The sequence below is a fragment of the Phaenicophaeus curvirostris genome, chromosome 5, assembly GCF_032191515.1.
Source record: "Phaenicophaeus curvirostris isolate KB17595 chromosome 5, BPBGC_Pcur_1.0, whole genome shotgun sequence".
NCBI classification, from domain to species: Eukaryota; Metazoa; Chordata; class Aves; order Cuculiformes; family Cuculidae; genus Phaenicophaeus; species Phaenicophaeus curvirostris.
In genome coordinates, this window is record NC_091396.1 from 1,226,168 (window position 1) to 1,253,062 (window position 26,895).

Below are 26,895 nucleotides of genomic sequence, written 5' to 3' on the forward strand. Positions count from 1 at the left end.
CGAGGCGATACCTGGCAGAGCGGGCCGGGAGCCGAGCCCGCCCGAGCGGGGCCGAGTCTCCCCGAGCGGGGCCGGCCCGAAGAGTCCCGAGTCCGCTCGAGCGGTTTCCGATCGCGCCCGAAGGGGAGCCGAGCGGGGCCGAGGCCTCTCCGATCTCACCCGAACCCCCGCACGGAGACACCCGAACGGGCGGCGCCCGAACCGGGCCGAGCGCTACGATCGCACCCGAAGGCGGACGGAAAGGGGAGGGGGGAGGGGGAAGGACGAGGAGGGGGGCGCGCTGCTCGGCGGGCGGCGGCGCGGGGGATGCTGGGATGCAGGAGGACCAGGCGCGGGCGGGGCCGCCATGGCCGGGGAGAGGAGAGGTGAGCGCGGAGCTGCTGGCCTGGGGCGGGGAGGAGAGAGAGCACCCCGGGCTGTATCCGAAAAAACAGAGTATCCCGGGGTGTATCCAAAGCCAGAGCATCCCGGGATCTGTCCATGAACCGACCTGATCCCAGGGTTCGTCCACTAAAGCAACAGCATCCGGGCTGTATCCAAAAAACCAGCATCCTGGGCTGTGTCCCAAATCCAGAGCACCCTGAGGTGTATCCAAAAAACCAGAGCATCCCGGGGTGTATCCCAAACCAACCTTATCCCAGGATGCATCCCAAACCGAGAGCATCCTAGGATCTGTCCATAAACCAACGTGATCTCAGGGTTTGTCTACAAAACTGAAGCATCCCGGGGTGTATCCAAAAAAAACAGCACCCTGAGGTGTATCCAAAACCAGAGCATCCTGGGCTGTATCCCAAATCAAGAGCATCCTGGGATCCGTCCATAAACCAACCGTATCCCAGGGTTCATCCACTAAACTAAGAGCATCCCAGGCAGTAGCCAAAAACCAGAGCATCCTGGGGTACATCCAAAAGCAGAACATCCCAGGGTGTATCCCAAACCAACCTTATCCTGGGCTGCATCCCAAACCCAGAGCATCCCGGGATCTGTCCATAAACCGACCTGATCCCAGGGTTCGTCCACTAAAGCAACAGCATCCGGGCTGTATCCATAAAAACAGCATCCTGGGCTGTATCCCAAATCCAGAGCATCCCTAGGTGTATCCAAAAAAACAGAGCATCCTGGGGTGTATCCCAACCCCAGAGCATCCCAGGATCTGTCCATAAACTAACCTTATCCCAGGGTTCATCCACTAAAGCAACAGCACCCCTAGGTGTATCCAAAAAACCAGAGCATTCCGGGGTGTATCCCAAACCAACCCTATCCCAGGATGCATCCCAAACCGAGAGCATCCTAGGATCTGTCCATAAACCAACCTGATCCCAGGGTTTGTCCACAAAACTGAAGCATCCTAGGGTGTATCTAAAAAAAACAGAGCACCCTGAGGTGTATCCGAAACCAGAGCATCCTGGGCTGTATCCCAAATCAAGAGCATCCTGGGATCCGTCCATAAACCAACCATATCCCAGGGTTCATCCACTAAACCAAGAGCATCCCAGGCAGTAGCCAAAAAAAGAGAGCATCCTGGGGCACATCCAAAAGCAGAACATCCCAGGGTGTATCCCAAACCAACCTTATCCTGGGCTGCATCCCAAACCCAGAGCATCCTGGGATCTATCCATAAACCAACCTTATCTCAGGGTTCATCCACAAAGCTGAGAGCATCCCGGGCTGCATCCCAAACCGAGAGCATCCCTGGGTGCATCAGCAAAGCAACCTCATCTCGGGGTGCAGCAACAAACCAACTTTATCCCGGGCTGCATCCCAAACTGAGAGCATCCTGGGTTGCATCCCAAACCCAACCTTATCCCGGGATGCACCCACAAACCAAGAGCATCCCAGAATGCATCCAGGAAGCAACCTTATCCTGGGTTGCATCGCACACCAAGAGCATCTCGGGGTGTATCCCGAACCACCGTTATCCTGGGCTGCATCCTGAAAGCAAGAGCATCCTGGGCTACACCGGGGTAGAAGGAGCATCCCAGAACGCATCCCAAAAGCGAGAGATTCCTGGGATGCATCCAGGAACCAAGAGCACCCCAGGCTGCACCCCAAGCAGTGGGACCAGTGGGGTGAGGGAGGGGATTGCAGCCTGCAGAGGAGAAATGCGGCGCTGCAGGAAGGTGCACAGCGACCTGGGGAAACGGGAAAGAGGGGAAGGTAAAAAATGGGAGATATCTGGTAAAATGTGTGGAGATCCTACAAAAATAGAGCAGCTCCACATCCAGTTCTGGATCCTCAGCACAGGGAGGACACGGAGCTGCTGGAGCGAGTGCAGAGGAGGCCACAGAGATGATCCGAGGGCTGGAGAACCTCCTGTGCGAGGAGGGAGTTGGGGTTGTTGAGCCTGGAGAAGAGAAGGCTGTGGGGAGACCTTAGAGCAGCTTCCAGGACTGAAAAGGGCTCCAGGAAAGCTGGGGAGGGGCTCTGGATCAGGGAGGGCAGGGAGAGGTTGAAGGGTAATGGTTTTCAGCTGCAAGAGGGGAGATGGAGATGAGATCTGGGGGAGAAATGTTTTGCTGTGAGGGTGGGGAGGCCCAGGCTGCCCAGAGCAGGGGTGGCTGCCCCATCCCTGGAGGGGTTCAAGGCCAGGCTGGATGGGGCTTGGAGCCCCTGATCCAGCAGGAGGTGTCCCTAGGGTTGGAACTGGATGGGCTTTGAGGTCCCTTCCAACCCAACCCATTCCACGATTCTATGAAACAGCTGATGTCACCGGAGAGGCCAAGCCTGGAGGAATCTGTTCTCCATTCACTGTTTGCTCAGATCACGGAGCTCAGGTCTCAAAAATAGCTTTTGCAATCCATGAATCTAAAGCCATTTGGGGGAAATCCCTGTTGTGACCAGACACTTTCATGGTGGAACATGGTGGAACCAGGATCCACCATTTGCTTTTAAATTGTGAGAAAGCGTTTGTGTAGAACACTGAACACCAACCTTCCAAACCGGTTCCCTTCAAAAGCAAATGGAAAACCTTAATGCGTTCGGATCACCCACAGGAACCACACCAAACATTTTCCAAACGCTAACCAAGATGTTTTACTTTCTTCTTTCTTTTTTTTTCTGCAAAAACACAGATTAAATTCCCTTGCACAACAACAGCTCGGCCCTGCTGAAGTGGTAACTCGTTAATGTTCTTAGACTCTTTCCGACACAGGAGGAACTGAAGAGCTACGAGCTCTTTCATGAGCAAAAGTGCTTGTGAAGAGCCATTTCGCCCATCTAGGAGACACCTCGTTACCATCACGCTCACCTCGCCGCCTCCAGCCCTGCACGTCTTGAGGTTCACAGAGTCATGTCCTGAGTTGGAAGGGACCCACAAGGATCACTGAGTCCAATCACGGCCCCTGCACAGGACAAACCCAAAGGTTCCTGCCCTCAGCGCTTCATAGTTTCACGTGGTTGGACCCAAGTGAATCTCCAGTAAGTTTAGACGCCTCGTTAACCTGTCCAGTTTGGGAACGCAGAGGAAACGAGCAAGCAGTTTGACTAGAGGTTCATATTGCCTGTGATCTGAAATACCTCCTGGACCTGCTTCGTCTCCTCTCCACTCTGGACAGGAACAACGGGCTCCTGACAGACTCATCCCCTCGCTACACCAAGAGGCGTTGTGGTCAATGCTGAATTTAGTTAGGATGGGAATTTAAGGTTTCACGGCACGTCTTCTTCTGCAGTGATCAGTGGTTGAAGATGTGTTTGTATTTACACGTTCATACAGACCCTGGTGTTTCCCTTCTCCCACAGCAATTAGGAGGCGTCTCCGTTTCATAGAATCGCTGAGGTTGGAAAAGCCCTCTGAGCTCATCCACTCCAGCCATCAACCCAACCCCACTGTGACTACTAAACCACGTCCTCGAGTCCCACATCTACGTGGTATTTGAAGCCCTCCAGGGACGGAGACTCCACCACTGCCCTGGGCAGCCTCTGCCAGGGCTTCACCACTCTTTCCATAAAGGAATTTTTCCTAATGTCCAATCTGAACCTGCCCTGGTGCAACTTTGAGGCCGTTTCCTTTTATCCCATCACTTGTCACTTGAAAGAAGAGCCCAGGACCCACCTCACCACAACCTCCTGTCCAGGAGCCGCAGAGAGCGAGGAGGTCTCCCCTCAGCCTCCTCTTCTCCAGGTTGAACAGCCCCAGGTGGCAGAATCGGAGCGATCCGCTCCAGGTAACACCCAGTGAGCTCCTCATAGCAAATCCTTCTTTGTGAAACCATTTTCCACAGGAGGGCACTGCCCACGCTCCTGCATCTCTTCAAGGAACAGTTTGGTTTATTAGACCGTGCTGCCTCCTCCTGAGCAACACGGGACATTTCACACAGGTTCAACCTCACCACGTAACAGTGAAAGGGACGCTGCAATTGCATAGTCGTTATTAATAAATAATTTCAGTTATAGCAGCAGGCTGCTAACCCCAGCGCCCCGGGATCATCATGGAATCATGGTTTGGGTTGGAAGGGACCTCAAAGCCCATCCAGTTCCAACCCTGCCACGGGCAGGGACACCTCCCACTGGATCAGGGGCTCCAAGCCCCATCCAGCCTGGCCTGGAACCCCTCCAGGGATGGGGCAGCCACCCCTGCTCTGGGCAGCCTGGGTCAGGGCCTCCCCACCCTCACAGCAAAACATTTCTCCCCCAGATCTCATCTCCATCTCCCCTCTTGCAGCTGAAAACCATTACCCTTCAACCTCTCCCTGCCCTCCCTGATCCAGAGCCCCTCCCCAGCTTTCCTGGAGACCCTTTTCAGTCCTGGAAGCTGCTCTAAGGTCTCCCCACAACCTTCTCGTCTCCAGGCTCAACAACCCCAACTCACTCCTCGTACAGGAGGTTCTCCAGCCCTCGGATCATCTCCGTGGCAAAACATTTCTGCCTAAGGTCTCATCTCAATCTCCCCTCTTGCAGCTCCAAATTCTCTGCGAGACTCCTGGACGCTGCAGGAAACAAAGGGCCCAAAGCAACACTTGATGCACAGTGCAAGGGAAGACTATATTTATCAAGCAAGCAGAATGAAGCAAGTCAGTTTATTGAGTTCCAGCATCGTGGGCGAGAGCTTACTTCTTGATTTCTGTGACACAGCCCAAGGCTGCACTGCGTCCTGCATAAACTACACCCCCTTTTCAAGCACAAGCCACATTTGTATCACCTTGTTTGAAAACACATCCAGGAAAATCACTGATTCTCAATCAAATCCAAGTGTTGCTTCCAAGCTGCCTGAGGGCACCATCACATGGAGCTCCACGGAGCTTCACAGAGCTGGCGCGGCAGCGCTGAGAAACGCTGCCTGGACGCTACCTGCCCCTTCCAGCAGAAAGGAGGAAGCAAACTTAACCTTACGTGAATAAGGCACTGCAGGGGCCTCCCAGCATAGCGGATGCTCCTCTTCCAGTCTTTGCTGCTGGCTCGTCCTGCCATAGCTTCGAATTCAGTGGGGCTGTACCAGCTGTCCCCTTGCTTAATGCACCTACCGCGGCCTCCTGAAAGAAAACAGAGGAAAGGAATTGGTAGCGAAGGTTAAGAACCACGTTACCCCTTGGATAAAGAAGTAAATGCTGAAACTGCTGGACAAAGCAGCAGCTAATCCATAGCAAACACCAAATATTCCCATCTGCTGCTTCTCAGCGCTCTGGGAGAGCTGTGCCACTGATGAACTTGGGACAACGACCGCGTGGTTAGAAAGCTCCAACTCTGGGCCTCACGAGTGCACCAAGAGCCTAGAAGAAATTACTCATCTACAAGAAGGATAAGTCTTTCGGGGATAAGCACCATGAATTCAAGCCTTTCCTTAGTTTACACTTAAATTTCTAAGCCTTGTGGTCACCAAGAAATCTCTCTCTCCGAGCTGTGCTGTCAGGCTTTGCTAACAGTTTCTGCTGCTGCTTCTTCAGCTTTCCCACGGAGATAAAGGGGAGGGAGTGGCCAAGGGACCCAAGGAGTCCCATTAGGAGACAAGCTCTGTCTTTGCCGTTCCAATTCTTTAGGGCTTTGCAGAAACACGGGTCTACTTCTGAGACAAAAAAAATCTTCGAGTAATTGACCTCTTGCCAAGGAGACTCACCGATGTAAGAAGCTAAAAAGCCTCTCAACAAAGAGCAAAATGCAAGAGAATAATATCCGAAGGGACCAGGCTGACTAGGAAACCTTTTTTCCCCTGCTCACAATCAGCCTGAGGAAAAGAAGAGCACATCAAGGGAAGAAGGAGCCATCGTGCTTCCTCACCCAAGGTTGCCGTTACCTGAGCCGAGCCTGTTCTTGTAGAGAACGCCGCTGATATTCCGGCACCGCACCGGGAGCTCATTCTCATACACAGATGGATCCCAGTTGTACTTTGTTCCAGTTTTCTCTTGAACAGGCGCTAAGGGGGCAGGAGGAGACGGCGGTCCTTGGGAAAAAGAGAAGAGAAAGGTGACAGCAACTGAAAAGCACACTGGCTGTGCCTTCACACGCTCAGCCTGGCTAGGGCAACAGCACCAAGCGGTTAAGGGTAGCGACCAGTACCTTTCTACAGCAAAAACTACAGCTCAAATGCTCTGAAAGTGACTGAAAATAAAGCAAACCGCATCTTAGCACGGATCACAAGCACTGTTCCCCAGGGCTCAGTGTTGGGGCCAGTGCTGTTCAATGTCTATCAATGATGTGGATAAAGGACTCAGAGCTCCCTTAGTCAGTTTGCAGGAGACACTAAGCTGGGCAGGAGTGTGGATCTGCTGGAGGGCAGGGAGGCTCTGCAGAGGGATCCGGGCAGGCTGGATCCAGGGGCCCAGGCTCTGCAGAGGGATCCGGGCAGGCTGGATCCAGGGGCCCAGGCTCTGCAGAGGGATCCGGGCAGGCTGGATCCAGGGGCCCAGGCTCTGCAGAGGGATCTGGGCAGGCTGGATCCAGGGGTCCAGGCTCTGCAGAGGGATCCGGGCAGGCTGGATCCAGGGGTCCAGGCTCTGCAGAGGGATCCGGGCAGGCTGGATCCAGGGGCCCAGGCTCTGCAGAGGGATCGGGACAGGCTGGATCCAGGGGCCCAGGCTCTGCAGAGGGATCCGGGCAGGCTGGATCCAGGGGCCCAGGCTCTGCAGAGGGATCCGGGCAGGCTGGATCCAGGGGCCCAGGCTCTGCAGAGGGATCCGGGCAGGCTGGATCCAGGGGCCCAGGCTCTGCAGAGGGATCCGGGCAGGCTGGATCCAGGGGCCCAGGCTCCGCAGAGGGATCGGGACAGGCTGGATCCAGGGGCCCAGGCTCTGCAGAGGGATCCGGGCAGGCTGGATCCAGGGGCCCAGGCTCTGCAGAGGGATCCGGGCAGGCTGGATCCAGGGGCCCAGGCTCTGCAGAGGGATCCGGGCAGGCTGGATCCAGGAGCTCGGTCCACGATATGATCCAATAGGGGCAGGAGCATACTGGATACCAGGAAACATTTCTTGACGGAAAGGGTTCTCGGGCCCTGGCAGAGGCTGCCCAGGCCGGTGGTGGAGTCCCCATCCCCAGAAGGAATTAAAAGACAGGCAGACGAGGTGCTCAGGAATGTGGTTCAGCAGCAGACGGTTATGGTTGGACTGGATGATCTCCAAGGTCTTTTCCAACCAAACCACTCTGTGATTGTACGACTCAGGCGCAATGTCCCATTCAGGCCTCGGAGCTCCTAACGAGCAGCAGCCTGACTCCAGCTCTGCTCTTACTTCTGGCTTCTCAAGGAGTTGTAGCCCCAGGCGTGCGGAGCCCACGGTGCCACCTTGGGGTCCCGTCTTGGTTGGTTTGGCCGCTGGTGCCTGCGCCCGGCACGGCTGCTGTCACACCCCGAAGGTAGACGGAGTAACACCCAGAATTGTATTTAAACATTTAGTTTATTGCCTATAATGCTCCAATTCCAAGTCAAGAAGAGAAGCTTCAGCCTAGACCAATATCAGCATCCTGTAAGGGTTTGGCTCCTGGTGCCTGTGCCCGGCACGGCTGCTGACCCTCCGCAGAGACTGGCTCTTCTCTGCAGGCTGTTCCCTGCAGGAGTCGCGGCCTCCTCACTGCTGATGCTCTTCTCCCAGAGAAAATGGGATATCCACTTCAGGACTTGGAGCTCATTCCTCATCCCAAGCCCTCCTCCTCAGCTGCCCTCGCTGTGCTCTCTGGCTGCTGTGGGATCTGTGCTGGGAATGGATCCTTGATGCTCGCCCTTCCCTGCGGGATCAATGCCGGGAACTTCTCCTTCACACTGGCCGTTCCCTGCGGGATCTGTGCGGGGAACGACTCCTTGTTTCTTGTCGTTCCCTGCGGGATCTCTGTGGGGAACGACTCCTTGTTTCTTGTCGTTCCCTGCGGGATCTCTGTGGGGAACGACTCCTTGATTCCCGTCGTTCCCTGCGGGATCTCTGTGGGGAACGACTCCTTGTTGCATGTCGTTCCCTGCGGGATCTGGTCTGGGAATGAGCCCTTGAGGCGTGTTGTTCCCTCATTGCCTCCCTCTGTCCCATGGACTCTGACCAGTTGACGTGCCGGCTCCGCTCTGAAGACTCTGCTTCGTCCCGTTCAGGCCTGGGAGCTCGGCCGGCGTCACGAGCAGCATCCCTAGCCGAGCTGTGGCCATCGTGGTGCTGCCTTGGGTATTCTCTTCGGACCCTCTCGAGGGCCGCTCTGAGACCAGCATCCAGGCCTTTTGCGGAATACCTCGTGCGAGGCAACCACGAGCTCCTTGAAGCAAAGAGGGTTCGAGGCCTCAGCCTGTACGGGTGGTGCACGACTCTATAGAAGTGATAGTGGTGGGGTCCCACCCTGTGCAGGACGCGGTGGAAAGCCTGCCGGCACAGGGGACACTCGGCTCTGTGGCTGCCCCAGACCCAGATGCAGGGAAAACAGAAAAGGTGCTGGCACGGGATCAGGCAGGCTACATCGTCGATGGTGTCCAGGCAGATCACGCACTTTGGGACCTGGGAGGCGTCCGGCACCGCGGCCGGCGTCCCCCGGCTGGTGCTGGCCGCCGCGGAAGAGGTGCCCTGCTCCGACGCCATCTCCCGCGGCAAAGGAAGACGATGCCCAGCTGACGGCCGGCCCTGGGGACGCAGCCTGCGGGAAGCAGCCCAGGGGATGGAGGGAAGCGCTGAAGAGGCGCTCGCTCGGCCTCCACGCTGGGCTTGTGGTGCCACGAATGCCAACGATGTCCTGGAGCAGACGAGTCACAGCAGGAATATCTCTGGGAGCTCCTGCTCCGCGGGCAGGACGCTGACTGCTCCGACACGGGCTGGCAGCAATCGGGAAGGCAGGAGAGCGGTTCCTGCTCCACGAGGGCAGCACAAGAAGGGTCGGGGGACGGCAGGGCGGGCTCCTCGTCCAGCAGAACCTCTCTGTGCGCGTGGCAAAGAGCTTGCAGGACGGGGTGTCCTTCCCCTCACCGTCACACGTCTGCCCTCCACGCAGGGGGACAGCACAGTGGCCCCGCGGGGCTGCTGCAGCCCCAAGAGGAGGGGAGTCCCGGGGGTCTCTGTGACATCACAGAGCTTTGGGGGACCATGCCCAGGCTCGGCCAATCACGGCACGCTTTGCACCTCAAAGCCCACCGAGTTCCAACCCCACCCTGGTTCCTCCTGGAGAGCTCAGCCTCCTGGGCTGCAGCCGCAGCGCTCGACAAGGGGAACTCCACAAGCCCCTTCCCACCTCCTCGAGTCCACGCTTTGGGGCACAATAAAGTCTAGGCAAGACCCAAGTGTCCTCATTCTCCTGAACCCTCCCTGGAACGGTGAGCAGGAAGATGAAGCACTCACAAAGGGTTCCAGCTGATGGGGGGAAAGTTACACCTCGTCTGCTGCCTCTCGTGTGCATGAAATGAAATTCCTCGCTCAGCAGGCGAGGGAAAGGCTGCAGGCGGGGTGAACCTGGGCGCTGGGAAAGCCTTGGACACCATTTCTCACTCTTCTGCTTGAGAAACCGGCTGCCAATGGCCTGGACGGACGCCCTCCCTGCTGAGAGCAAAACTGGGCCGGGTGGCCAGGACAAGGAGTGCTGGGCTTCAACCCAGTGGCACTGGGCACAAGCGCTGTCCCCAGGGCTCCGTGCTGGGGCCACTCCTGTCCTATGTCTTTATCCAGCATCGGGATGAGGGGATTGAGAGCTCCCTGAGCAAGTCTGCAGATGACACTTAGCTAGGTTTCTCGCAAGGGCTTTAGTTACCCTAGGAGACACACGTGTCCCGTCCTTATCAAGAAAGCCTGGGGATGCGTGAGCCATCCCATGACCAAAGAAGCCAAAGCCCCTCTCCTCGCTCCAAGCTCAGAGCCAGGCATTAATCGAATTCTTCTTCCTGCATCGGGACAGGCTGGATCCAGGGGCCCAGGCTCTGCAGAGGGATCCGGGCAGGCTGGATCCAGGGGCCCAGGCTCTGCAGAGGGATCTGGGCAGGCTGGATCCAGGGGCCCAGGCTCTGCAGAGGGATCGGGACAGACACGACACTCCAACAGCACATTAGATGCTGAGGGGGTCACCTAGTGTGCTAGGAGCTCCTGGCTGTATTTTCCCTCCCAAGAGACGGATCCATCACTTGTTCGGAGCGCTGCAGCTTTGCTGGGCCAGCTGGTGGGCATGAAGGAGCCAAGCAGCCCTGAACAGAACCCTTGCAATAAAGACACTGGCTACTCTTAAGGATCTTAACTAGCAGCAAGCAGCCTTAATGGAGATAAATCTATATTCAAAGAGCCTTTGAAAACAAACCCATGTGCAGAACTGCGAGACTCATGTTATTTCATAGAATCATGGAATGGTTTGGGTTGGAAGGGACCTCAAAGCCCATCCAGTTCCACCCCTGCCACGGGCAGGGACACCTCCCACTGGATCAGGGGCTCCAAGCCCCATCCAACCTGGCCTGGAACCCCTCCAGGGATGGGGCAGCCACCCCTGCTCTGAGCAGCCTGGCTCAGGGCCTCCCCACCCTCACAGTGAAGAATTTCTTCCTCAATTCCCATCTAAATCTTTCCCCTTCTAATTTAAAGCCATTCCCCCTCATCCTGTCACTCCAAGCCCTTGCAAAAAGCCCCTCCCCAGCTTCCCTGAAGCCCTTTTCAGTCCTGGAAGCTGCTCTAAGGTCTCAGCTCACTTGCCTCTCTTGCAGCTCATTAGTGATACAAAAGGATCCACCCGCCTTTGTGGGTGGCATGGGTATAGAAAGGCAGGTAGCTGCCCAGCAGCAGCAGAAGAGTTTTTCAAGAAACTCATTTGCAAGGAATAAAAAAAAAAAAAAATGTTTCTGACAGGAAAGAAAACCCAAAAAGTAAGCATTCTGCTCCTGAGAAACACAAGTTGTGACTGAAGAGGGAGATAAACGATTTTTACAAGGCAATTGCATAATATCATGCATGGAATGGTTTTCAATCCTAGAAACACAGCTAAAATGGAGCAAAAGCAGTAAAATAACAGTTCAGAAACAGACAGCCTCCTACCTGGAGTGAGAGGTGCTGGCGGGCCCTTCAGCCCCGCCGTTTCCACAATGCTGCCGTCTGTGTGAACCACGAGGAGAGTGGCTTTCTCAGTATTCAAGCTGTCCCCAATCTGGAGGGCTGTTCTCCCGGACTAGAGCAGAAATAAAGAGTTTAAAGAGTCAAAATAGCAGTGGATTTTGGTACTCCCCCAAAGGAGCATGGCAGCTATTAGGTTTGGTTTTGAGGACTCAGCCAACTCAGTTGAAAGGCTCCACGTTGCAGGCCCTCAGTTCCACCCCAGAATGAGCACGTGGGTGGAAAGGTAAAACCATAGAATGGATTGGGTTGAATAGACCTCAGAATCCATCCAGTCCCACCCCTGCCACGGGCACGGACACCTCCCACTGGATCAGGGGCTCCAAGCCCCATCCAGCCTGGCCTTGAACCCCTCCAGGGATGGGGCAGCCACCCCTGCTCTGGGCAACCTGGGCCAGGGCCTCCCCACCCTCACAGCAAAACATTTCTGCCCAAGAGCTCATCAAAATCTCCCCTCTTGCAGCTGAAAACCATTACCCTTCAACCTATCCCTGCCCTCCCTGAGCCAGAGCCCCTCCCCAGCTTCCCTGGAGACCCTTTCAGTCCTGGAAGCTGCTCTCAGTTCCCCCCACAGCCTTCTCTTCTCCAGGCTCCACAACCCCAACTCTCTCAGCCTGGCCTCGGATGGGAGGTGCTCCAGCCCTTGGATCATCTCTGTGGCCTCCCTCCAGCAGATCCAGGTCCTTCTTGTGTTGAAAAAGAGGTGACAAAAACCCCTGTACATCCCCCAGCCAATGGTTTTGTGGCTTCAAGCCTGGCGACTGCAAGGAAAACACAGCTTTGAGCTCACTCCTGCTCGAACACAAAGCGAGCTCTTCTTTTACACTGAGAAAGCAGGTGGGACTTCACAAAGCCCCCAGATGAAATTAAAGGACGCTCACCAGCACGTGGCCTGAAATCGAAGCTGCATTCGCCACAGATGTTGTGAAGACATTGTCCGCGGAGGCCCCGACGTTGGCGACCGTCACTGTGGTGACTTCTGGAACGGAAACCACCCGAGCAGTTAATATTCTGCTGTACCCAGCCAGCCTGTTAAACAGCTAAAAACCAAAAAGTTTGCTTTCTCCTTTCTGCTGGAAGGGGCAGGTAGAGTCCAGGCAGCGTTTCTCAGCGCTGCCGCGCCAGCTCTGTGAAGCTCCGTGGAGCTCCATGTGATGGTGCCATCAGGCAGCTTGGAAGCAACACTTGGATTTGATTGAGAATCAGTGATTTTCCTGGATGTGTTTTCATAGAATCATAGAATAACCAGGTTGGAAGAGACCCACTGGATCATCGAGTCCAACCATTCCCATCAATCACTAAACCATGCCCCTTAGCACCTCGTCCACCCGGCCCTTAAACCCCTCCAGGGAAGGGGACTCAACCCCCTCCCTGGGCAGCCTCGCACACTGCCCAATCACCCTTTCTGTGAAAAATTTTTTCCTAATGTCCAGCCTAAACCTCCCCTGGCAGAGATTGAGGCCATTCCCTCTCGTCCTGTCCCCTGTCCCTTGGGAGAAGAGCCCAGCTCCCTCCTCTCCACAACCTCCTCTCAGGGAGTTGCAGAGAGCAAGGAGGTCTCCCCTCAGCCTCCTCTTCTCCAGGCTGAACCCCCCCAGCTCTCTCAGCTGCTCCTCTTCTTCTCCAGCCCCTTCCCCAGCTCCGTTCTCTTCTCTGCACTCGCTCCAGAGCCTCAACATGCTTCTTGTGGGGAGGGGCCCAGAACTGACCCCAGGATTCGAGGAGCGCTCTCCCCAGGGCCGAGGCCAGAGGGAGAAGAACCTCCCTGGCCCTGCTAGTCACACTGTTTCTGATCCAAGCCCAGATGCCCTTGGCCTTCTTGGCCACCTGGGCCCCTGCTGGCTCATATTCAGTCGGTTGTCAACCAACCCCCCCAGGTCCTTCTCCTCCAGGCAGTTTCCAGCCAGCCTTCTCCTAGGCTGGAGCTGCTCAGGGTTGTTGTGCCCCAAGTGCAGGACCCGCCATTTGGCCTCGTTAAACCTCCTGCCGTTGGTCTCAGTCCAGCGGTCCAGCCTGTTCAGACCCCTTTGGAGCCTCCCGACCCTCCAGCAGATCCAGCTTCCACCCAGCTTAGTGTCGTCCGCAAACTTGCTCAGGGTGCACTCAATGCCTTCATCCAGGTCATTGATAAAGACATTGAACAGGGCTGGACCCAGCTCTGAGCCCTGGGGACACCACTTGTCACTGGCCTCCAGCTGGATCTCGCACCATCTCCCACCACTCTCTGGGCCCTCCAGCCAACTAGTTTTCCACCCAGGAGAGTGTGCGCCTGGCCAGCCCAGAGGTGACAGTTTCTCAAGCAGAATGCTGGGAGAAACTGTGTCAAAGGCTTTACTGAAGTCCAGGAAGATCCATCCACAGCCTTCCCCTCATCCAGCAGCCCAGTCACTCTGTCATAGAAGGCGATCAGGTTAGTTTGGCAAGACCTGCCTTTTGTGAACCCATGTTGACTGGGCCTGATCACCCGGTTCTCTTGCATGTGCTTCATGATAGCACTCAAGATCACCTGCTCCATGACTTTCCCTGGCACTGAGGTCAGACTGACAGGCCTGGAGTTCCCTGGATCCTCCCTGCGACCCTTCTTGTAGACGGGCACAACATCAGCCTCCAGTCCAGTGGAACCTCCCCAGTCTTCCAGGACTGTTGGAAGATGATGGAAAGGGGTTTGGCCAGCACATCCGCCAGCTCCTTCAGTACCCTTGGGTGAATCCCGTCCGGCCCCATAGACTTGTGGGTGTCTAGTCGGGCTAGCAAGGCTCTGACCACCTCCTCTTGGATCACGGGAGCCTCATTTTGCTCCTCTAGCTCCTGGGTTTGTGCACAGATGGAACGACCCTCCTTACAACTAAAGACCGAGGCAAAGAAGGCATTAAGTACCTCAGCCTTTTCCTCATCCCCTGTCACTGTTGTTCCTTCTGTGTCCAATAGGGACTGTATGGCCTCCCTAGTCCTCCTTTTATTATTTATATATTTGTACAAAGATTTTTTGTTATCTTTCACAGACTTGGCCAATCTGATTTCTAGCTGAGCCTTAGCCCTTCTGATTTTTCCCCTACACAATCTCACTTGCCTCCTGTAGTCCTCCCAAGAGGCCTGCCCCCTCTTCCAGAGCCCATAAACATTTCTCTTCCTCTTGATATCCCTCAAGATCTCTCTGTTCAACCAAGCTGGCTTTCTCCCCTGCCGGCTTTTTTTCCGGAACACGGGGATGGCTTTCTCCTGAGCTGCTAGGATTTCCTTCTTGAAGAGCTCCCAGCCCTCCTGGGCTCCCTTGCCCTTGAGTACTGTCTCCCATGAGACTTCGCCAACCAGCCTGCTGAAGAGATCAAAGTCTGCCCTCTGGAAATCTAATGCTACCGCCCTACTAACAACCCTCTTCACTTCTCCTAGAACAGAAAACCCCATCATCTCATGGTCACTTAGTCCTAGGCGTCCACCTACTGCCACATCCCCACAAGGTCTTCTCTGTTCTCAAACAGCAGGTCCAGGAGGGCACCCTCCCTTGTTGGTTCATTCAACAACTGTGCAAGGAAGTTGTCTCCCACGCACTCCAGGAACCTCCTAGACTGCTTCCTTTCTGCTCTGTTGTACACCCAGCAGATATCAGGCAGATGGAAGTCTCCCACAAGAACAAGAGGCATTGATCTAGAGATTGACCCCAGCTGTTTATAGAAGAGCTCATCCGCTGCTTCTCCTTGGCTGGGTGCTCTGTAACAGACTCCCATCACAAAATCTACCTTCTGGTGGGCTCCTCTGATTTTAACCCACAGGCACTCAACCTCCTGATCGCCACACTCCATCTCAACGGAGTCCAAGTCCTCCCTTACAAAGAGGGCTACCCCGCCTCCTCTCCTACCCTTCCTGTCCTGCCTGAAGAGCTTGTACCCCACCATAGCCGCCCTCCAGTTATATGAGTCGTCCCACCACGTTTCCGTGATGGCAACGACATCATAGGCCCCTTGCCCTACGACAGCTTCCAGCTCTTCCTTCTTATTCCCCATGCTGTGTGCATTGGTGTAAATGCCCTTCAGCTGAGCTGCCGAGCCTTCAGCCCTCCTAGAGGGAACAGAGTTCGTTCCCAACTGCCTGGTCACTGGAGCAGCTCGCTCCAGAGTGCCCGTATCTCCCTTAGCACCCCGAGGTGTGTTCTCCCCCACTTTCTGGGTGGTGAGGTACTGGTGGTCCTCACCAGCACACCCTCTCCCAATCACCAGTGCCCCACGTCCAGGCTTGTTCCTGTCTAGCCTGGGCTCAACCCCCTTCCCCTTCATATCTAGGTTAAAGCTCCATTTATGAGCTTAGCTAGGTTTCTCGCAAGGGCTTTACTTACCCTAGGAGACACACGTGTCCCGTCCTTATCAAGAAAGCCTGGGGATGCGTGAGCCATCCCATGACCAAAGAAGCCAAAGCCCCTCTCCTCGCTCCAGGCTCGGAGCCAGGCATTAATCGAATTCTTCTTCCTGGATCAGGACAGGCTGGATCCAGGGGCCCAGGCTCTGCAGAGGGATCTGGGCAGGCTGGATCCAGGGGCCCAGGCTCTGCAGAGGGATCCGGGCAGGCTGGATCCAGGGGCCCAGGCTCTGCAGAGGGATCTGGGCAGGCTGGATCCAGGGGCCCAGGCTCTGCAGAGGGATCCGGGCAGGCTGGATCCAGGGGCCCAGGCTCTGCAGAGGGATCCGGGCAGGCTGGATCCAGGGGCCCAGGCTCTGCAGAGGGATCCGGGCAGGCTGGATCCAGGGGCCCAGGCTCTGCAGAGGGATCCGGGCAGGCTGGATCCAGGGGCCCAGGCTCTGCAGAGGGATCCGGGCAGGCTGGATCCAGGGGCCAAGGCTCTGCAGAGGGATCGGGACAAGCTGGATCCAGGGGCCCAGGCTCTGCAGAGGGATCGGGGCAGGCTGGATCCAGGGGCCCAGGCTCTGCAGAGGGATACGGGCAGGCTGGATCCAGGGGCCCAGGCTCTGCAGAGGGATCGGGACAGGCTGGATCCAGGGGCCCAGGCTCTGCAGAGGGATCTGGGCAGGCTGGATCCAGGGGCCCAGGCTCTGCAGAGGGATCCGGGCAGGCTGGATCCAGGGGACCAGGCTCTGCAGAGGGATCCTGACAGGCTGGATCCAGGAGCTGGGTCCAAGATATGATCCAATAGGGGCAGGAGTTTATTGGATACCAGGAAACATTTCTTGACGGAAAGGGTTCTCGGGCCCTGGCAGAGGCTGCCCAGGCCGGTGGTGGAGTCCCCATCCCCAGAAGGAATTAAAAGACAGGCAGACGAGGTGCTCAGGAATGTGGTTCAGCAGCAGACGGTTATGGTTGGACTGGATGATCTCCAAGGTCTTTTCCAACCAAACCACTCTGTGATTGTACGACTCAGGCGCGATGTCCCATTCAGGCCTCGGAGCTCCTAACGAGCAGCAGCCTGACTCCAGCTCTGCTCTTACTTCTGGCTTCTCAAGGAGTTGTAGCCCCAGGCGTGCTGAGCCCGTGGTGCCACCTTGGGGTCCCGTCTTGGTTGGTTTGGCCGCTGGTGCCTGCGCCCGGCACGGCTGCTGTCACACCCCGAAGGTAGACGGAGTAACACCCAGAATTACAGAATCACAGAATCACAGAATAACCAGGTTGGAAGAGACCCACCGGATCATCGAGTCCAACCGTTCCTATCAAACACTAAACCATATCCCTCAGCACCTCGTCCACCCATGCCTTAAACACCTCCAGGGAAGGGGACTCAACCACCTCCCTGGGCAGCCTGTTCCAGTGCCCAATGACCCTTTCTGTAAAGAATTTTTTCCTAACGTCTAGCCTAAACCTCCCCTGGCGGAGCTTGAGGCCATTCCCTCTTGTCCTGTCCCCTGTCACTTGGGAGAAGAGGCCAGCACCCTCCTCTCTACAACGTCCTTTCAGGTAGTTGTAGAGAGCAATGAGGTCACCCCTCAGCCTCCTCTTCTCCAGGTTAAACACCCCCAGCTCTCTCAGCCGCTCCTCATAAGGCCTGTTCTCCAGCCCCTTCCCCAGCTTTGTTGCCCTTCTCTGGACTCTCTCCAGAGCCTCAACATCCTTCTTATGGGGAGGGGCCCAGAACTGAACACAGCATTCGAGGAGCGGTCTCACCAGTGCCGAGTACAGAGGGAGGATAACCTCCCTGGACCTGCTGGTCACACTGTTTCTGATACAAGCCAAGATGCCATTGGCCTTCTTGGCCCCCTGGGCACACTGCTGGCTCATGTTCAGTCGGCTGTCAACCAACACGCCCAGGTCCCTCTCCTCCAGGCAGCTTTCTAGACAGACTTCTCCTAGTCTGTAGCACTGCAATTGTATTTAAACATTTAGTTTATTGCCTATAATGCTCCAATTCCAAGTCAAGAAGAGAAGCTTCAGTCTAGACCAATATCAGCATCCTGTAAGGGTTTGGCTCCTGGTGCCTGCGCCCGGCACGGCTGCTGACCCTCCGCGGAGACTGGCTCTTCTCTGCAGGCTGTTCCCTGCAGGAGTCGCGGCCTCCTCACTGCTGATGCTCTTCTCCCAGAGAAAATGGGATATCCAGTTCAGGACTTGGAGCTCATTGCTCATCCCAAGCCCTCCTCCTCAGCTGCCCTCGCTGTGCTCTCTGGCTGCTGTGGGATCTGTGCTGGGAATGGATCCTTGATGCTCGCCCTTCCCTGCGGGATCAATGCCGGGAACTTCTCCTTCACACTAGCCGTTCCCTGCGGGATCTGTGCGGGGAACGACTCCTTGTTTCTTGTCGTTCCCTGCGGGATCTCTGTGGGGAACAACTCCTTGTTTCTTGTCGTTCCCTGCGGGATCTCTGTGGGGAACGACTCCTTGTTTCTTGTCGTTCCCTGCGGGATCTCTGTGGGGAACGACTCCTTGTTTCTTGTCGTTCCCTGCGGGATCTCTGTGGGGAACGACTCCTTGATTCCCGTCGTTCCCTGCGGGATCTCTGTGGGGAACGACTCCTTGATTCCCGTCGTTCCCTTCGGGATCTCTGTGGGGAACGACTCCTTGTTGCATGTCGTTCCCTGCGGGATCTGCTCTGGGAATGAGCCCTTGAGGCGTGTTGTTCCCTCATTGCCTCCCTCTGTCCCATGGACTCTGACCAGTTGACGTGCCGGCTCCGCTCTGAAGACTGTGGTTCATCCCGTTCAGGCCTGGGAGCTCGGCCGGCGTCACGAGCAGCATCCCAAGCCGAGCTGTGGCCATCGTGGTGCTGCCTTGGGTATTCTCTTCGGACCCTCTCGAGGGCCGCTCTGAGACCAGCATCCAGGCCTTTTGCGGAATAGCTCGTGCGACGCCACGACGAGCTCCTTGAAGCAAAGAGGGTTCGAGGCCTCAGCCTGTACTGGTGGTACACGACTCTATAGACGTGGTAGAGGTGGGGTCCCACCCTGTGCAGGATGCGGTGGAAAGCCTGCCGGCAGAGGGGACACTCGGCTCTGTGGCTGCCCCAGACCCAGATGCAGGGAAAACAGAAAAGGTGCTGGCACGGGATCAGGCAGGCTACATCGTCGATGGTGTCCAGGCAGATCACGCACTTTGGGACCTGGGAGGCGTCCGGCACCGCGGCCGGCGTCCCCCGGCTGGTGCTGGCCGCCGCGGAAGAGGTGCCCTGCTCCGACGCCATCTCCCGCGGCAAAGGAAGACGATGCCCAGCTGACGGCCGGCCCTGGGGACGCAGCCTGCGGGAAGCAGCCCAGGGGATGGAGGGAAGCGCTGAAGAGGCGCTCGCTCGGCCTCCACGCTGGGCTTGTGGTGCCACCAATGCCAACGATGTCCTGGAGCAGACGAGTCCCAGCAGGAATATCTCTGGGAGCTCCTGCTCCGCGGGCAGGACGCTGACTGCTCCGACACGGGCTGGCAGCAATCGGGAAGGCAGGAGAGCGGTTCCTGCTCCACGAGGGCAGCACAAGAAGGGTCGGGGGACGGCAGGGCGGGCTCCTCGTCCAGCAGAACCTCTCTGTGCGCGTGGCAAAGAGCTCGCAGGACGGGGTGTCCTTCCCCTCACCGTCACACGTCTGCCCTCCACGCAGGGGGACAGCACAGTGGCCCCGCGGGGCTGCTGCAGCCCCAAGAGGAGGGGAGTCCCGGGGGTCTCTGTGACATCACAGAGCTTTGGGGGACCATGCCCAGGCTCGGCCAATCACGGCACGCTTTGCACCTCAAAGCCCACCGAGTTCCAACCCCACCCTGGTTCCTCCTGGAGAGCTCAGCCTCCTGGGCTGCAGCCGCAGCGCTCGACAAGGGGAACTCCACAAGTCCCTTCCCACCTCCTCGAGTCCACGGGTTGGGGCACAATAAAGTCTAGGCAAGACCCAAGTGTCCTCATTCTCCTAAACCCTCCCTGGAACGGTGAGCAGGAAGATGAAGCACTCACAAAGGGTTCCAGCTGATGGGGGGAAAGTTACACCTCGTCTGCTGCCCCTCGTGTGCATGAAATGAAATTCCTCGCTCAGCAGGCGAGGGAAAGGCTGCAGGCGGGGTGAACCTGGGCGCTGGGAAAGCCTTGGACACCATTTCTCACTCTTCTGCTTGAGAAACCGGCTGCCAATGGCCTGGACGGACGCCCTCCCTGCTGAGAGCAAAACTGGGCTGGGTGGCCAGGACAAGGAGTGCTGAGGTTCAACCCAGTGGCACTGGGCACAAGCGCTGTCCCCAGGGCTCCGTGCTGGGGCCACTCCTGTCCTATGTCTTTATCCAGCATCGGGATGAGGGGATTGAGAGCTCCCTGAGCAAGTCTGCAGATGACACTAAACCGGGCAGGAGTGTGGATCTGCTGGAGGGTACGGAGGCTCTGCAGAGGGATCCGGGCAGGCTGGATCCAGGGGCCCAGGCTCTGCAGAGGGATCCGGGCAGGCTGGATCCAGGGGCCCAGGCTCTGCAGAGGGATCCGGGCAGGCTGGATCCAGGGGCCCAGGCTCTGCAGAGGGATCCGGGCAGGCTGGATCCAGGGGCCCAGGCTCTGCAGAGGGATCCGGGCAGGCTGGATCCAGGGGCCCAGGCTCTGCAGAGGGATCCGGGCAGGCTGGATCCAGGGGCCCAGGCTCTGCAGAGGGATCCGGGCAGGCTGGATCCAGGGGCCCAGCCTCTGCAGAGGGATCCGGGCAGGCTGGATCCAGGGGCCCAGCCTCTGCAGAGGGATCCGGGCAGGCTGGATCCAGGGGCCCAGCCTCTGCAGAGGGATCCGGGCAGGCTGGATCCAGGGCCCAGGCTCTGCAGAGGGATCCGGGCAGGCTGGATCCAGGGGCCCAGCCTCTGCAGAGGGATCCGGGCAGGCTGGATCCAGGGGCCCGGGCTCTGCAGAGGGATCGGGACAGACACGACACTCCAACAGCACATTAGATGCTGAGGGGGTCACCTAGTGTGCTAGGAGCTGCTGGCTGTATTTTCCCTCCCAAGAGACAGATCCATCACTTGTTCGGAGCGCTGCAGCTTTGCTGGGCCATCTGCTGGGCATGAAGGAGCCAAGCAGCCCTGAACAGAACCTTTGCAATAAAGACACTGGCTACTCTTAAGGATCTTAACTAGCAGCAAGCAGCCTTAATGGAGATAAATCTATATTCAAAGAGCCTTTGAAAACAAACCCATGTGCAGAACTGCGAGACTCATGTTATTTCATGGAATCATGGAATGGTTTGGGTTGGAAGGGACCTCAAAGCCCATCCAGTTCCACCCCTGCCACGGGCAGGGACAACTCCCACTGGATCAGGGGCTCCAAGCCCCATCCAACCTGGCCTGGAACCCCTCCAGGGATGGGGCAGCCACCCCTGCTCTGGGCAGCCTGGCTCAGGGCCTCCCCACCCTCACAGTGAAGAATTTCTTCCTCAATTCCCATCTAAATCTTTCCCCTTCTAATTTAAAGCCATTCCCCCTCATCCTGTCACTCCAAGTCCTTGCAAAAAGCCCCTCCCCAGCTTCCCTGAAGCCCTTTTCAGTCCTGGAAGCTGCTCTAAGGTCTCAGCTCACTTGCCTCTCTTGCAGATCATTAGTGATACAAAAGGATCCACCTGCCTTTGTGGGTGGCATGGGTATAGAAAGGCAGGTAGCTGCCCAGCAGCAGCAGAAGAGCTTTTCAAGAAACTCATTTGCAAGGAATAAAAAAAAAAAAAAATGTTTCTGACAGGAAAGAAAACCCAAAAAGTAAGCATTCTGCTCCTGAGAAACACAAGTTGTGACTGAAGAGGGAGATAAACGATTTTTACAAGGCAATTGCATAATATCATGCATGGAATGGTTTTCAATCCTAGAAACACAGCTAAAATGGAGCAAAAGCAGTAAAATAACAGTTCAGAAACAGACAGCCTCCTACCTGGAGTGAGAGGTGCTGGCGGGCCCTTCAGCCCCGCTGTTTCCACAATGCTGCCGTCTGTGTGAACCACGAGGAGAGTGGCTTTCTCAGTATTCAAGCTGTCCCCAATCTGGAGGGCTGTTCTCCCGGACTAGAGCAGAAATAAAGAGTTTAAAGAGTCATAATAGCAGTGGATTTTGGTACTCCCCCAAAGGAGCATGGCAGCTAGTAGGTTTGGTTTTGAGGACTCAGCCAACTCAGTTCAAAGGCTCCACGTTGCAGGCCCTCAGTTCCACCCCAGAATGAGCACGTGGGTGGAAAGGTAAAACCATAGAATGGATTGGGTTGAATAGACCTCAGAATCCATCCAGTCCCACCCCTGCCATGGGCACGGACACCTCCCACTGGGCCAGGGGCTCCAAGCCCCATCCAACCTGGCCTTGAACCCCTCCAGGGATGGGGCAGCCACCCCTGCTCTGGGCAGCCTGGGCCAGGGCCTCCCCACCCTCACAGCAAAACATTTCTGCCCAAGAGCTCATCAAAATCTCCCCTCTTGCAGCTGAAAACCATTACCCTTCAACCTATCCCTGCCCTCCCTGAGCCAGAGCCCCTCCCCAGCTTCCCTGGAGCCCCTTTCAGTCCTGGAAGCTGCTCTCAGTTCCCCCCACAGCCTTCTCTTCTCCAGGCTCCACAACCCCAACTCTCTCAGCCTGGCCTCGGACGGGAGGTGCTCCAGCCCTTGGACCATCTCTGTGGCCTCCCTCCAGCAGATCCAGGTCCTTCTTGTGTTGAAAAAGAGGTGACAAAAACCCCTGTACATCCCCCAGCCAATGGTTTTGTGGCTTCAAGCCTGGCGACTGCAAGGAAAACACAGCTTTGAGCTCACTCCTGCTCGAACACAAAGCGAGCTCTTCTTTTACACTGAGAAAGCAGGTGGGACTTCACAAAGCCCCCAGATGAAATTAAAGGACGCTCACCAGCACGTGGCCTGAAATCGAAGCTGCATTCGCCACAGATGTTGTGAAGACATTGTCCGCGGAGGCCCCGACGTTGGCGACCGTCACTGTGGTGACTTCTGGAATGGAAACCACCCGAGCAGTTAATATTCTGCTGTACCCAGCCAGCCTGTTAAACAGCTAAAAACCAAAAAATACACCTGCATTTCCTGCTCCCTTCCTATCCAGAACTGACTCCACTTTCAATGACACTTTTAACTCGTCATTAACGCAATCATCGTGACCATCACCATGCTCTGAACATGCTTTAACCTGCCTGAGGTGATCACAGGAGTTACTGGCACGGGATGAACCATGGGCAAAATGGATATTGCATCAAATAAAACCCAAACTGTGATGTTCTTATTAGAAGAGGCGTGATGGGCAAATCTCAAGAGAACAACTGCCTCTCCCTCCGCTATGGATTAATTTCCAAATTACACTTGGGCCAGTGACAAGGTGTCCCAGCTTGGAGCCAAACGCTTCTAGCATGTACGGGATATTTGGCTGCCTAGGGGACATCAGAGATTCGCAGTCCCACACGGGGCTAAGAGTGAAAAACAAACACTGGGGCTCACGCAGAGACACCAGGCTGGGTACAAGGGCATCTAAAATGTTCTTGCCTTCAAAGTCCTGCATGTTTTGGGGTGCTGTGTTAACGGGGCACAGGGCAAAAGCCACTTCAGACACACAAAAGCAACTCTTGCTCCTTTTCCTTTACGGTACATGGGGTGGAAGAGGAGACTGGTGCTTTCTCAGAGGCTGGGAGGGAGCGAAGCCTCAGCCTGGACCTGCCCAGCCCTCGCTGCGTCCCCTGAGGCTGCAGGGAGAGGGTCTGCGGGGTCACGGGGCATTTGGAGGCTGCGGAGGTCAAGGATGCCGTGGGACCTCTGGAGGCCATGGGGGCCGTGGGACCCGTGGAGGCCGTGGGGCCTGTGGGGTTTCTGGAGGTCATGGGGATCCACGGGACACACAGGGAGCTGTGGAGACCATGGGGACTGTGGAGGTTGTGGGACCTCTGAAGCCCGACGGGGCTAAGAGTGCTGTGGAGGCCAGGGAAGCTGCGACCGTGGGAACTTTGGAGGCTGTGGGACCCGTGGAGGCCGTGGGGCCTTTGGGGGCTGTGGGACCCTCTGGACTTCAGCAAAGCCTTTGACACAGTTTCTCACAGCGTTCTGCTTGAGAAACTGTCAGCCTCTGGGCTGGACAGGCACACACTCTCCTGGGTGGAAAACTGGTTGGATGGCCGGGCCCAGAGAGCGGTGGTAAATGGTGTGAAATCCAGCTGGAGGCCAGTGACAAGTGGGGTTCCCCAGGGCTCAGTGCTGGGTCCAGCCCTGTTCAATGTCTTCATCAATGATCTGGATGAAGGCATCGAGTGCACCCTGAGCAAGTTTGCGGACGACACTAAGCTGGGTGGAAGTGTCGATCTGCTGGAGGGTCGGGAGGCTCTGCAAAGGGATCTGAACAGGCTGGACCGCTGGGCAGAGTCCAACGGCATGAGGTTTAACAAGGCCAAATGCCGGGTCCTGCACTTGGGGCACAACAACCCTATGCAGTGCTACAGACTGGGAGAAGTCTGTCTAGAAAGCTGCCTGGAGGAGAGGGACCTGGGTGTGTTGGTTGACAGCCGACTGAATATGAGCCAGCAGTGTGCCCAGGTGGCCAAGAAGGCCAATGGCATCTTGGCTTGTATCAGAAACGGCGTGACCAGCAGGTCCAGGGAGGTTATCCTCCCTCTGTACTCGGCACTGGTGAGACCGCTCCTCGAATACTGTGTTCAGTTCTGGGCCCCTCACCACAAGAAGGATGTTGAGGCTCTGGAGAGAGTCCAGAGAAGAGCAACAAAGCTGGTGAAAGGGCTGGAGAACAGGCCTTATGAGGAGCGGCTGAGAGAGCTGGGGTTGTTTAGCCTGGAGAAGAGGAGGCTGAGGGGTGACCTCATTGCTCTCTACAACTACTTGAAAGGACGTTGTAGAGAGGAGGGTGCTGGCCTCTTCTCCCAAGTGACAGGGGACAGGACAAGAGGGAATGGCTTCAAGCTCCGCCAGGGGAGGTTTAGGCTAGACGTTAGGAAAAAATTCTTTACAGAAAGGGTCATTGGGCACTGGAACAGGCTGCCCAGGGAGGTGGTTGATTCACCTTCCCTGGAGGTGTTTAAGGCACGGGTGGACGAGGTGCTGAGGGATATGGTTTAGTGTTTGGTAGGAACGGTTGGACTCGATGATCCGGTGGGTCTCTTCCAACCTGGTTATTCTGTGATTCTGTGATTCTGTGATTCTGTGACCCGTGGAGGCCGTGGGCCCTTTGCGGGCTGTGGGGCCTCTGGGGGCCGTGGGGCCTTTGGGGGCTGTTGGACCCATGGAGGCCGTGGGGCCTTTGGGGGCTGTGGGACCCGTGGAGGCCGTGGGGCCTTTGGGGGCTGTGGGACCCATGGAGGCCGTGGGGCCTTTGGGGGCTGTGGGACCCATGGAGGCCGTGGGGCGGCTGTGGAAGCCGTGGGGCATCTGGAGGCTGGGAGGTTTGTGGAGGTCACAGGGATCAATGGGACACACGGAGATCTGTAGAGACCACGGGGACTCTGGAGGTCGTGGGATCTCAGAATCCTGTTGGGGCTAAGAGTGCTGTGGAAGCCAGAGAGGCTGCAGGGGCTGTGGGGCCTGTGGAGGCCGTGGGGCCTTTGGGGCCTGTGGAGGCCGTGGAGGCCACGGGATCTGTGGAGCCTCCGGGGGCCGCGGGTCCCTGCTGCGGCCTTGGAGGCAGCAGCACGCGCTCCGCCCGCCCTGACCTGCGAAGGCGGCGGCGGCCTCGGCCTCGTCCGCACCGCGCAGGGGCTCGGGGCCCATCTGGATGTGCTCGGCGCCGGCCGCCATCACCGCCACTCGCGCCACCGCCGCCTCCTCCTCCTCCGCCTTGGACACCACCGCTCGCGGCCGTGGCGGCTGCTGCTGCTGCTGCTTCTGCTGCTTTTCGGGTCTTTCCACGGCCGCCGCCGCCGTCACGGCCGCCGCCTCCGCCAAGCCCAGCTGCTTCGCTGCAGAGTCGGTGTCCTCCATGCGAGGCGAGGGGGGACCGGGGCTCTGGAGCCACACGAGCGCTCTTCGGTGCCTGGACGAGCCGTGCCGAGGATGCTCGAGGGCTTCCGAGCGCTACTCAGAAGTGCCAAGCCCACCGAAACGGTACCGAACGTCTTTCTCTGAGCGGTCCCCAACGCTTTTCCCCAAGGGATGCTGAATGTGTTTAACCAACGGGTTCCAAGCCCTCAGAGCGGTTCCAAAGGGCTTTGACTGAGCAGTTCTGAGCCCACACGAGGGCTCTGAATGGTTTTGAGCTCGCCCAAGCAGTTCTGAGCGATGCCAAACGTGTTTCACCAAGCGATGTTGAACACGTTTCACCGAGGGATGCTGAACGTGTTTAACCAACGGGCTCCAAGCCCTCCAGAGCGTTTGACTGAGCAGCTAGGAGCTCGCCGAGTGCTTCCGAGCCCACCCGAGCGGCTCTGAACGCTTCTCAGCCGAGCGGTTCCGAACGGTTCCGAGCGCCTTTCCCCGAGCGGTCCCGAACGGTTCCGAGCGCCCCCGAGCGGTCCCGAACGGGGCTGCCCGAGCGCGGCCGAGCGCCCCCGAGCGATGACGAACGCGGTTGCCCGAGCGGCTCCGAACAGTTCCGAGCCGTTCCGAACGGGGCCGCCCGGGCGGTTCCGAGCCCTCCCGAGCGGTTCCGAACGTGGTTGACCGAGCGGCTCCGAACCCTCCCGACCGCCTTTCCCCGAGGGGTTCCGAACAGTTCCGAGCCCTCCCGAGCGGTTCCGAACGCGGCCGCACGAGCGGTTCCGAACGTGGCTGCCCGAGAGGCTCCGAGCCCTCCCGAGCGGTTCCGAGCGTCTTTCCCCGAGAGGTTCCGAACAGTTCCGAGCGGTTCCGAGCGCGGCCGCCCGGGCGGAACCGAGCGCTTCCGATGGTGCCCGAAGAGTCTCCTCGGGCCTCGGCCGAAGGCGAGCGATGGTTCCCGCCGAGCGGGGCCCGCGCCGCCCCGGCGGCTCGGCCGCTCCCGGCCCCCCGAGGCGATACCTGGCAGAGCGGGCCGGGAGCCGAGCCCGCCCGAGCGGGGCCGAGTCTCCCCGAGCGGGGCCGGCCCGAAGAGGCCCGAGTCCGCT

General features: G+C 57.4%; 1 protein-coding gene across 1 annotated transcript; it reads right to left on the reverse strand.

Annotated features, from left to right (window-relative positions):
• Positions 1-5,014: 5,014 nt before the first annotated feature.
• LOC138720868 (deformed epidermal autoregulatory factor 1 homolog) lies at positions 5,015-25,893 on the reverse strand. Its single transcript, XM_069857270.1, has 7 exons — positions 25,528-25,893; positions 22,722-22,819; positions 21,766-21,895; positions 12,350-12,447; positions 11,394-11,523; positions 6,227-6,373; positions 5,015-5,468 (listed from the first exon to the last, which is right to left on the reverse strand). Exons 1-7 carry the CDS (start codon positions 25,793-25,795, stop codon positions 5,218-5,220), a joined length of 1,122 nt encoding a protein of 373 aa, XP_069713371.1. The 5' UTR covers positions 25,796-25,893; the 3' UTR covers positions 5,015-5,217.
• Positions 25,894-26,895: the final 1,002 nt, after the last annotated feature.